Raw genomic sequence first — 13,083 nt, forward strand, 5'->3', positions numbered from 1 at the left:
GCAACTAAACCCGCGTGCCTCTTATGCCACCTTTCATCCTCCACTCAAAGATCAAATGTCTTACCGAATGTCTATGCATTCTACATATGGTGGGTCTTCTACATTACAAACACATCAGGTCCCTGCAAGATCCAGCTTACCCAGCAGACCAAATTCTTCTCCCCTCTCCGCACCTACATATGATCATTAGTTATCTGAGTGTTTGGCCCAGATGTTTTATAGTTGTTAGATATAGTAAAGGACTCTTGTATTTAAGGTGATGATGGTGTGTTCATTGTTGGACAAACAGCAACATTATTACATACTGGACCTCGTATTTTGTTGTGGATTTTTGGATAAAGTGGGGTTCTTTGATTGGAGACCATAATAAAAACATAAACAGATGGTTGCAGTTTTTTTTTTATGTAACGCAAGTTCTGCTCAACTGAGCCAACCAAAAAATACTTATTATGGAAATACCATGTGCTTAGGTTACAAAAAACAAAACAAAACGGTCATCGTCAGCCAAACAACATTACAAAATGGACCGTGTATTTTGTTGTGGATTTTTGGATAAAGTGGGGTTCTTTGTTCGGAGACCATAATAAAAACAAACAGATGGTTGCAGTTTTTTTCTTAACGTAACGCAAGTTCTGCTCGACTGAGCCAACCAAAAAATACTCATCATGGAAAAACATGAGCTTATGTTACAAAAAACAAAACAAAAAGGTCATCATCGGACAAACAGCAACATTACATAATGGACCTTGTATTTTGTTGTGGATTTTTGGATAAAGTGGGATTCTTTGTTCGGAGCCCATAATGAAAACATAAACAGATGGTTGCAGTTTTTTTCTTCACCTAACGCAACTTCTGCTCAACTGAGGCAACCAAAAAATACTCATTATGGAAATAACATGTGCTTAGGTTACAAAAAAAACAAAACATAATTACGCATGTTTGCCAACATCATCATCCTGCCATGGCACTCTACCTTCTGGCGTCATAAAATAATCCGCATACTGGTTTCGGACCTTCAAACCAGAGTCTTTCAGTCTAGCTGAATGATCCTGAATTACATTAGGCAATGTGAAGGACTCAGGAACCTCCATGACTTGGTCCAAGGATGTGTCATTCATCCGTACAAAGTTGTGGAGAATGACACAAGCTTGGATAACAGAAGTGACATTAGGCTCATCAAGCTGAATCGCGCTCGACAAAAGCTGCCATTTAGCAAAAAGAAGGCCAAAGCCATATTCCACATATTTTCTGGCTTTTGTCAGCCTACAGTTATAAATGCGCCTCCGATTGTCCATGCCTCTACAGGAAAAAGGCCGAAGAACATGATTTGACATGTCAAACGCCTCGTCCGCCACTATAACAAATGGGGCAGGTGGTCCAGAGGATCCGAGCAGAACACGCGGTTGGGGGATGGCTCGTGGGTTGACAAGAAGCTGCTGACCCATTATGGAAGTTGTAGAGATTTGTGAATCATTCGAGCTTTCACAAGACTGAATACTGATAGTTATAAAACGGTAGTTGCTATCTACCAAGCCTAACACCAGTACCGAAAAAAATAGTTCAGAATTGTGATATTGGGGTGCACAGAGTGGTGGCCACTTAACCCTAATGCGCTTCCCACCCAAAGCACCAAGACAATTGGGAAACTGTGAATTGGCGTAGAACCCCTCCACTATCTGCAACCACTGCTGTTCAGTTGTCTCAGGCATGACAGTGTTTTTCAGCTGGGTCCAGATTTGCTGACAAGTAGAATGTACAATGGTCGAGATTGTGCTTCTTCCCACTAAGAAATGTAAATGCAGGTCCGAAAATGACATCCCCGTTGCCAGAAATCTGCAAGGAAGATGTAGAATACATGAGAACATTGCAAATTAACTTACTTTTCAACATAGTCACTGTTCACACACATGCACCCACACACTGTTCGTATAACACCTGGATAATCCCGCTAAAGAATGATGTTAAAAAGGATAAATAAGTGATTTCTCCTGGTCACGTTTCACAGGGCAGGTTGCTGTGAGGGTGATTTCACAAATTGGATGACATTGGCCTGTCTCTAAAAATGGACATTCAGCAGACTGGCTTAAGGCCAGGGTCACGCAAAGCGATGTTTCTCTCATGTAAGAGAATCGGGTCGATTATGTTAATCCAAAAAGTTTATCTCAGGTGTGGAGAAGACGGAGAACTTCATTTCTTCATCTTCTCCATTGTCTGTGTCCATGGATGTCTTCCGAGTGCAGCCCGATATTTCAAATGCTCCCAAAGACTTGTAAGGCTACGTTCAGACTAGCGTTGTGCACCGCTGCGTCGGCGACGCGACCACAACGCACCGAAAAACACGGCAAAACGCACGCAAAAACGCTGCGTTTTGCGACGCGTGCGTCGATTTTTGCCGAAAATCGGACGCAAGAAAAATGCAAATTGTTGCGTTTTCTTGGTCCGACGCTTGCAGCAAAAAAGACGCACGCGTCGCAAAACGCAACAAGCAAAAACGCATGCGTCCCCCATGTTAAACATAGGGGCGCATGACGCGTGCGTCGCCGCTGCGTCGCCCGACGCGGCGCCGACGCAGACTAGCACAACGCTAGTCTGAACGTAGCCTAAGGGTGTGTGCGATCTGAATTCAGGATGAGAAAAAAATAGCAGATCTGCACTGTCCCAATAGAATATTGCTCAGAGTGCTATCTGATAAAACATCAGATAGTGCTCGACCGTGTTATACGCTCTTGTGAGCGAGCCCTTACACTGTTTATTCACATCAGTCCAAAATGTGAGGGACATACCATTCACATTTGCAACAAACAGGGATATTTGTGACAACATTTCCTCCGAAACAACCAAAAAATACTCTATACTTATTATGGACATATAATAAAATGGCTGAAAACTGGGCTGACTAACGATGTACTGGTCCATACCAAACAGTTTTCATTTCAAACACAAATAGACACCCTTGTAGACAACACAAAAGCACAGTCTACAAAAAGGGTAATGAAGAAACACTTTGCAAACATTAGCTCACCTTAGTGTGATAACAAGACGTTCCTCGGCGGAGATGCAATATCTCATAAATGTGTCCTTGAACGTCAATCCAGGGCGCAGCTCCTCCAGGAGTTTGTCAAATGCTTGGATTGACATCCGACAGAAGGCGACAAACTTCTCCGGGTGCTGGCGAAGGTCCATGTAGAGATTATTAAAGTGCCTTTTGGTATGAATTTGGGACACTGTAGGATGAACCCAGAATCGTCTCCTCCTCCTCCTCCTCCTTTCTTCATCCCTAGATTGTTCCTCCAACAGTCGTAACACCAGCCATAACAGGAGGACACGCTGAATAGGCCTCATGGTGTAATTAGGTATTTCTAGGTAACAGAAAAGCACAATTTGGGAACAAAATAGTGTGTCTGCAGTCAGACGAGTAGTCAGGAGGGTTTTTATATGTTTCTTACCAAAAGTGAATATCTCTCTTTAAAATCGTATGTAAAAACAGGATTGCACACGGATGTTACATGGACAAAAAAAAAGGGATACACAGATGAACATTAGTTTAAAACCTTCCTAGTTTATGAAACAAGGACAATTGCTCATAAGTAGTGATGAGAGAGTATACTCGTTGCTCAAGATTTCCCGAGCACGCTCGGGTGTCCTCTGAGTATTTTTTGTAGTGCTCGGAAATTTAGTTTTTATTGCCGCAGCTGAATGATTTACATCTGTTAGCCAGCATACATGTGGGGGTTGCCTGGTTGCTAGGGAATCCCCACAAGTATTTATACTCACCTGGGGAAGGAGGGTCCAATCCGATGGGCGTCGCGGTCCGGTCCGGGGCCTCCCATCTTCTTACGATGACGTCCTGATGAGGGCAGAGCAAAGTACTGCAGTGCGCAGGCGCCGGGAAAGGTCAGAGAGGCCCAGCACCTGCGCACTGCAGTACTTTGCTCTGTCCTCAACAGGGCAGACAAAGTACGCCTGCGCCGGAGCATGAAGACAAGAAGAGAACGTCATCGTAAGAAGATGGGAGGTCCCGGACCGGACCGCGACGCCCATCGGACCGGACCGCAGCGGGACCGCCCCTGGGTGAGTATAATCTAACCTCTTTTTCTCATCTTTCAGGATACATCGGGGGCTTATCTACAGCATTACAGAATGCTGTAGATAAGCCCCTGATGCCAGTGGGCTTAGCTCATCTTCGATTTTGGGGGTGACAGGTTCCCTTTAACCCCTCTGATGCCGCTGTCAGCGGTGACAGCAACATAGAGGGGCATCGCGCAGCGAGTGGGCTCCCTGTGCTTCCATCAGGACAACGAGCTGCAATCTGACATTATACAGGGATGTCCTATCCTGGTTCAATGTAAAAAAGTAAAAATATATATTAAAAAGTATAAAAATATGTTTTTAAAAAACCTAAATAAAGAAAAAATATATATATTTTTTCCCCAATACATTTATGTAAATAAAATAAAAAACAATAAAAGTACACATATTTGTTATCGCTGAGTCAGTAACAACCCACTCTACAAAAGTGTCTCACTAGTTAACCCCTTCAGTGAAAACGCAATCAAAAAGACGGATGTGAATAAAAATAGTACCGTGGAAAATGTCATCTTGTCCCGCAAAAAAAACAAGCCCCCGTACAGCTCCATCAGCAGAAAAATAAAAAAGTTATAGCTCTCAGAATAAAGCGATGCAAAAATTATTTTTTCTATAAAATAGTTTTTATTGTGGAAAAGCGCCAAAACTTTAAAAAAAAAAAGATATAAATGAGGTATCGCTGTAACAGTACTGACTAGTGATGAGCGAGTATACTCGTTACTCGGGTTTCCCCCGAGCATGCTCGGGTGGTCTCCGAGTATTTTGGAAATTTTCAACCACATATGGGGTATCGGTGAAATGAGGAGAAATTTCACAACAAACTTTGGGGTCCATTTTCTCCTCATGCACTTGTGAAAATACAAAATTTGCTTCTTTGCTCTTCTTTGCTTCCTGTCGCGGCTCTTGCACAGGCGTACTTTATCTCCCCTGTTGAGGGCAGACCAAAGTACTGCAGTGCGCAGGCCCTGGGCCTCTCTGACCTTTCCCGGCGCCTGCGCACTGCAGTACTTTGTTCTGCCTTCAACAGGGCAGTTAAAGTACGCCTGACAAGGAGCCGCAACAGGAAGCAAAGAAGAGGACTACATCGTATGAAGATGGGAGGCGCCGGACCCTGACCTGCGACGCCCATCGGACAAGACCGCACCAGGAATGCCCCTGGGTGAGTATAATCTAACTTGTTTTTCTTATCCTTCAGGTTAAGGTACCGTCACATTAAGCGACGCTGCAGCGATATAGACAACGATGCCGATCACTGCAGCGTCGCTGTTTAGTCGTTGTGTGGTCGCTGGAGAGCTGTCACACAGACAGCTCTCCAGCGACCAACGATGCCGAAGTCCCCGGGTAACCAGGGTAAACATCGGGTTACTAAGCGCAGGGCCGCGCTTAGTAACCCGATGTTTACCCTGGTTACCATTGTAAATGTAAAAAAAAAAACACTACATACTTACATTCCGGTGTCTGTCGCGTCCCCCGGCGTCAGCTTCCCTGCACTGTGTTTTTTTACATTTACACTGGTAACCAGGGTAAATATCAAGTTGCTAAGTGCGGCCCTGCGCTTAGTAACCCGATGTTTACCCTGGTTACAAGTGAAGACATCGCTGGATCGGCGTCACACACGCCGATTCAGCGATGTCAGCGGGTGATCCAGTGACAAAATAAAGTTCTGGCCTTCTAGCTCCACAGCGATGTCACAGCAGGATCCTGATCGCTGCTGCGTGTCAAACACAACGATATTGCTATCCAGGACGCTGCAACGTCACGGATCGCTATCGTTCTACAGTTGCTCAGTGTGAAGGTACCTTTACATCGGGGGCTTATCTATAACATTACAGAATGCTGTAGATAAGCCCCTGATGGTGGTGGCCGCAGTTCATAGGACCAAAATTAGGTGACAGATTCCCTTTAAAGGCTCATACTCATTTGTGAGACAAACGGATTAGTGCAATCCGATTAAAAAAAAATCTGTGGGGCTAATGCTGTATATAGGGAGGCTGTGTAGGGCTCATGCTGTATATGGGGAGGCTCTGTGGGGCTCATGCTGTATATAGTGAGGCTGTGTATGGCTCATGCTGCATATGGGGAGGCTCTATGGAGCTCATGCTGTATATGGGGAGGCTCTATGGGGCTCATGCTGTATGTGGGGAGGCTCTGTGGGGCTCATGCTATATGTGGGGAGGCTCTGTGGGGCTCATGCTGTATATGGGGAGGCTTTGTAGAGCTCATGCTGTATATGGGGAGGCTCTGTGGGGCTCATGCTGTATATGGGGAGGCTCTGTGGGGCTCATGCTGTATATGGAGAGGCTCTGTGGGGCTCATGCTATATATGGAGTGGTTGTGAGGGCTCATGCTTTATATGGGGATGCTCTGTGGGGCTCATGCTGTATATAGGGAGGCTGTGTAGAGCTCATGCTGCATATGGGGAGGCTCTGTGGGGCTCATCCTGTATATGGGGAGGCTCTGTAGGGCTCATGCTGTATATGGGGAGGCTCTGTGTGGCTTATGCTGTATATGGGGAGGCTCTGTAGGGCTCATGCTGTATATGGGGAGGATCTGTGGGGCTCCGGCTGTATATAGGGAGGCTGTGTAGGGCTCATGCTGTATATGGGGAGGCTCTGAGGGGCTCATGCTGTATATGGGGAGGCTCTGTGGGGCTCATCCTGTATATGGGGAGGCTTTGTAGAGCTCATGCTGTATATGGGGAGGCTCTGTGGGGCTCATGCTGTATATAGGAACGCGGTGTAGGGCTCATGCTGTATATGGGGAGGCTTTGTAGAGCTCATGCTGTATATGGGGAGGCTCTGTGGGGATCATGCTGTATATGGAGAGGCTCTGTGGGGCTCATGCTATATATGGAGTGGTTGTGAGGGCTCATGCTTTATATGGGGATGCTCTGTGGGGCTCATGCTGTATATAGGGAGGCTGTGTAGGGCTCATGCTGTATATGGGGAGGCTCTGAGGGGCTCATGCTGTATATGGGGAGGCTCTGTGGGGCTCATCCTGTATATGGGGAGGCTCTGTAGGGCTCATGCTGTATATGGGGAGGCTCTGTGTGGCTTATGCTGTATATGGGGAGGCTCTGTAGGGCTCATGCTGTATATAGGGAGGCTCTGTGTGGCTTATGCTGTATATGGGGAGGCTCTGTAGGGCTCATACTGAATATGGGGAGGCTCTGTGTGGCTTATGCTGTATATAGGGAGGCTCTGTGTGGCTTATGCTGTATATGGGGAGGCTCTGTAGGGCTCATACTGAATATGGGGAGGCTCTGTGTGGCTTATGCTGTATATGGAGAGGCTCTGTGGGGCCCATGCTGTAAATGCGGAGGTTGTGAGGAGCTCATGCTTTATATGGGGATGCTCTGTGGGGCTCATGCTGTATATAGGGAGGCTGTGTAGAGCTCATGCTGCATATGGGGAGGCTCTGTGGGGCTCATCCTGTATATGGGGAGGCTCTGTAGGGCTCATGCTGTATATGGGGAGGCTCTGTGTGACTTATGCTGTATATGGGGAGGCTCTGTAGGGCTCATGCTGTATATGGGGAGGATCTGTGGGGCTCCGGCTATATATAGGGAGGCTGTGTAGGGCTCATGCTGTATATGGGGAGGCTCTGTGGGGCTCATGCTGTATATAGGGAGGCTGTGTAGGGCTCATGTTGTATATGGGGAGGCTCTGAGGGGCTCATGCTGTATATGGGGAGGCTCTGTGGGGCTCATCCTGTATATGGGGAGGCTCTGTAGGGCTCATGCTGTATATGGGGAGGCTCTGTGTGGCTTATGCGGTATATGGGGAGGCTCTGTAGGGCTCATGCTGTATATAGGGAGGCTCTGTGTGGCTTATGCTGTATATGGGGAGGCTCTGTAGGGCTCATACTGAATATGGGGAGGCTCTGTGTGGCTTATGCTGTATATAGGGAGGCTCTGTGGGGCCCATGCTGTAAATGGGGAGGTTGTGAGGAGCTCATGCTTTATATGGGGATGCTCTGTGGGGCTCATGCTGTATATAGGGAGGCTGTGTAGAGCTCATGCTGCATATGGGGAGGCTCTGTGGGGCTCATGCTGTACATGAGGAGGCTCTGTGGGGATGGATCCTAAAATTTGTTGGGCAATTTCTCCCGAGTACAACGATACCTCATATGTGGGTGTAAACCACTGTTTGGGCACACGGCAAGGCTCGGAAGGGAAGGAGCGCCATTTGACTTTTTGAATGACAAATTTGCTCCAATTGTTAGCGGACACCATGTCGTGTTTGGAGAACCCCTGTGTGCCTAAACATTTGAACTCCCCCACAAGTGACACCATTTTGGAAACTAGACCCCCCCAAGGAACTCATCTAGATGTGTGATGAGCACTTTGAACCCCCAAGAAGTTTATAACGCAGAGCCATGAAAATAAAAAATCATTTTTCTTTCCTCAAAAATTATTTTTTAGCCCACAATTTTTTATTTCCACAAGGGTAACAGGGAAATTGGACCCCAAAAGTTGTTGTCCAGTTTGTCCTGAGTACGCTCTAACCCCATATGTGGGGGTAAACCACTATTTGGGCGCATGGCAGAGCTCGGAAGGGAAGTAGTGATGTTTTGGAATCCAGACTTTGATGGAATGGTCTGCGGGCGTCATGTTACGTTTGCAGAGCCCCTGATGTGCTTAAACAGTAGAAACCCCCCACAATTGACCCCATATTGGAAACTAGACCTCCCAAGGAACTTATCTAGATGTGTTGTGAGAACTTTGAACCCCCAAGTGCTTCACAGAAGTTTATAACGCAGAGCCGTGAAAATAAAAAAATCATTTTTTTCCTCAAAAATAATTTTTTTAGCCCGCAATTTTTGATTTTCACAAGGGTAACACGAGAAACTGAACCCCAATAGTTGTTGTCCAGTTTGTCCTGAGTACGGTGATGCCCAATATGTGGGGGTAAACCACTGTTTGGGCACACGTCGGGGCTCGGAAAGGAAGTAGTGACGTTTTGAAATGCAGACTTTGATGGAATGGTCTGCGGGCGTCACGTTGCGTTTGTAGAGCCCCTGATGTACCTAAACAGTAGAAACCCACCACAAGTGACCCCATTTTGGAAACTAGACCTCCCAAGGAACTTATCTAGATTTATGATGAGCACTTTGAACCCCCAAGTGCTTTGCAGAATCTTACAACGCAGAGCCGTGAAAATAAAAAATCTTTTTGTGGGGAAAATAAAGATTTTTTATTTTCACGGCTCTGCGTTATAAAATTCTGCAAAGCACTTGGGGGTTTTTTAGCCCACTTTTTTTATTTTTCCAAGAGTAACAGGAGAAACTAGACCCCCAAAATTGTTGTACAACATATGCCCCGTATGTTTGGGTAAACCACTGTTTGGGCACACGTCGGGGCTCGGAAGGGAGGGAGTACCATTTGACTTTTTGAATGCAAGATTGGCTGGAATCAATGGTGGCGCCATGTCGTGATTGGAGAACCCCTGATGTGCCTAAACAATGGAAACCCCTCAATTCTAACTCCAACACTAACCCCAACACACCCCTAACTCTAATTCCAACTCTAACCATAACCGTAATCACAACCCTAACCCCAAAACACCCCTAAACACAACCCTAACCCCAACACACCCCTAACCCTAATCCTAACCCCAACACACAACCAACCCTAATCCCAACCCTAACCACAAACCTAACCCTAACCTCAACACACCCCTAACCCTAATCTTAACCCTAATTCCAACCCTAACCCTAATTCCAACCCTAACTCTAGTTCCAGCCCTAACCCTAAGGCTATGTGCCCACGTTGCGGATTCGTGTGCAGATTTTTCTGCACCGTTTTTGAAAAATCCGCAGGTAAAACACACTGGAAATCCGCAGTAAATCCGCAAGTAAAACGCAGTGTTTTTTGTGCGGATTTCACCTGCGGATTCCTATTGAAGAACAGGTGTAAAACGTTGCGGAATCCGCACAAAGAATTGACATGTTGTGGGAAATACAAAGCAGCGTTTCCGCACTGTATTTTCAGCACCATTGGCACAGCGGATTTGGTTTTCCATAGGTTTACATGGTACTGTAAACGTGATGGAAAACTGCCACGAATCCGCAGCGGCCAATCTGCAGCCAAATCCGCACCGTGTGCACATAGCCTAATTCTAACGCTAATTGCAACCCTAGCCATAACCCTAACCCTAGCCCTAGTTCTAACCCTAGTGGAAAAATAAAAATAAATATATTTTATTTATTTCATTATTTTCCCTACCTATGGGAGTGATAAGGGGGCTTTATTTACTATTTTTTTATTTTGATCACTGTGATAGGTTATATCACAGTGATCAAAATGTACCTGTAACGAATCTGCCGGCCGACATGCGCCCGCCATTTTGGAAGATGGCGGCGCCCATCGAAGATGCCAGACGGACACCGGGAGGGTCCCCGTGACTCCAGCGGTAGGGAGGGGGTGGGATCGGACAGCGGGGGGCACCGAAGAGGAGGGGAGAGGAAAGCAGTGGAGCACAAAACGGAGGGGAGGAAAGACTGACATCGGCAGCAGATCGCCGCTGTCAGTCGGTGGAGGGGGTCAGATCGCGGTCTCCAGCCATGGCCAATGATATTGCAGCATCGGCCATGGCTGGATTGTAATATTTCACCAAACTTCATAGGTGAAATATTACAAATTGCTCTGATTGGCTGTTGCACTTTCAACAGCCAAACAGAGCGATCATAGTCACGTGGGGGCAAAGCCACCCCCCATGGGCTAAAGTACCACTCCCCCTGTCCCTGCAGATCGGGTGAAATTGGAGTTAACCCTTTCACCCGATCTGCAGGGACGCGATCCCTCCATGACGCCACATAGGCGTCACAGGTCGGATTGGCACCGACTTTCATGACGCCTACGTGGCGTCACAGGTCGGGAAGGGGTTAATATTAATCATAATTATCAATAATATCTATTTATATAATTGCCTTGTAATGTTTTTAGTTCCTGTTCTGTCCAGATGTCACCGTATCCCAGAATTCCAAGTGGAGGAAGTTCACCGACCGCCATTTTAGAACACCCAAGTGATGGGTGTCTCAATATGGATACTGCTGCTGGTACCAACCTATTGCGTGGTACCACCAGCGGAACACCGTCGCAACACACACTCTATATGCTGTACGCACCACACACATTCACACACGTAGCCTCTTGCGCGGTACCACCAGCGGAACACCGTCGCGAACACGCCGCCACCGGGATCACCCGAATGATTCACTGACTGCCGCCATCTTTGTATAGGAGGAGCGCATACACAGTTTTAATATGATCTCCAAAGATGGCGGTGGTCTGATTTACTGCGCCTGCGCGAATTCTATGCAGGTGCAGTGAATCATTGGGCTGATCCCGGCGGCAGATGCGCGGTGTCTACAGGCAGAGGAAGCCGGTCACATTAAAAGGGTTTTCCCACGAACAAAAGTTCATTTTAAGATTGTGAGCCCTCGCGGGCAGGGTCCTCATTCCTCCTGTACCAGTTATGACTTGTATTGTTTAAGATTATTGTACTTGTTTTCATTATGTATACCCCTCCTCACATGTAAAGCGCCATGGAATAAATGGCGCTATAACAATAAATAATAATAATAATAATAATTTTAAAAATTGCGTTTGTCTGACCGTGTACGGAGCGTACCACATCTCCTGGGCAGGGGAGGAAGCATAAGACAATACTGACAATACAGCACGGTTCACAGTGCATTCATTTTGTGAGGTAAAATATTTCACTGTTTTAAAAAATATTTTACCTCACAAAATGTATCTTCTGCGATCTCCTGCTGTAATGTCAGTATTGTCTTTGTGGGGAGAACACAACACAGGAAGGAGACAGGGGGATAGCACATGGGGTACACAGGTCAAAGAAGAGAGCACAGACGGGAGAAGTCAGCACATGGGGAAAGAGAGAGTGGATAGGTGGGTGAGCACATGGGGGAGAGACTCAACACTGCAAAGCCTGCCCCCACATTGACATTACTGCCTTCCCGATGCGATAGCATCGGGCCTCCATCTAGTAATAATTATAATATATTGATATTAATATTTAGCAGAATTCATTTCAGCCTATTAGTTCGACCCTCCACAACAGTCACGGTCTCTCATGTGGCCCCTCAGGAAAATTAATTGCCCATCCCTGCTGGCCTTCTTGAGTCTCATCATGTGGCTAAGCAGTACTGTGCAACCACATATGGGGCATTGCCACATTCAGAAGAAACTTGGTGCCATTTTTAACCATTTCCCCACGTAAACATGTAAACTCTGGGGCTAAAACTAACTTTTTGTGGTAAAAATGCAACTATTTTTTCTTCACTGCCCAATGGTATAAAATTCAGTGACACACCCATGGTGTCACTATGATCACTGCACCCTTAGATGAATTAATTGGGAGCTGTAGTTTGTTAAATGGAATCAATTCTGGGGGGGGGGGGGGCTTCTGCTGTTCTGGCACCTAAGGGGCTCCCCCAAATGGGTCATGGCAACCGCAAACCATAAGGATATGTGCACACGTTGCGGCTTTTGGACTTGCGGAATTGCATGAAATCTGCAGTGTAGTGCATAACGAATGTTAGTCAATGGGAAATTGAGAATTAGTGTGCACATTGACATGCTGTGGAAAATAAAACGCTGCAAATCCCCCCGTATTTTTCAGCAGCAAGTCAATTCACTGGGGAACACAATTTTTTAAGAGTTAGGTCAGACAACTGTTCTTAATTAATTTTTGGATGCTGGCTCCAGAAATGATCTCAGTTTTTCTCTATCACGTCAAGTTTTTGAACTATAGGATTTTTGTCTTCTCAAAACTGTGTAAACTACTGTACCTAAAAAGTGTTTTGTTTTTTTTTAAATAGTACAAATATGAACAAAAAATGAAATATATAAGAAATAGGCATGACAAAGTTGTGACTACTCTTACAAGTTGCCACGTAGCTCTATATGAGTCAAATTGCAATCAGATAACAAGTCTTATTACAGATATCAGTGCAATTGTGCTTCTCTGGCAG

General features: G+C 46.1%; 1 protein-coding gene across 2 annotated transcripts in view; it reads right to left on the reverse strand.

The window, feature by feature from the left end:
- Positions 1 to 385: 385 nt before the first annotated feature.
- The window catches only part of LOC138676852 (uncharacterized), a 98,433-nt gene continuing 85,735 nt past the window's right edge, over positions 386 to 13,083 (reverse strand). For both annotated transcript variants that reach the window (XM_069766512.1, XM_069766510.1), the window contains exons 2-3: positions 3,023 to 3,359; positions 386 to 1,833 (exon numbers count right to left, since the gene is read on the reverse strand). In XM_069766512.1, coding sequence (XP_069622613.1) covers positions 930 to 1,833; positions 3,023 to 3,342 — 1,224 coding nt within the window. In that variant the 5' untranslated portion in view covers positions 3,343 to 3,359 and the 3' untranslated portion in view covers positions 386 to 929. The remainder of the gene's footprint in view (positions 1,834 to 3,022; positions 3,360 to 13,083) is intronic.

Source organism: Ranitomeya imitator, chromosome 4 (genome assembly GCF_032444005.1).
Source record: "Ranitomeya imitator isolate aRanImi1 chromosome 4, aRanImi1.pri, whole genome shotgun sequence".
Classification (NCBI taxonomy): domain Eukaryota; kingdom Metazoa; phylum Chordata; class Amphibia; order Anura; family Dendrobatidae; genus Ranitomeya; species Ranitomeya imitator.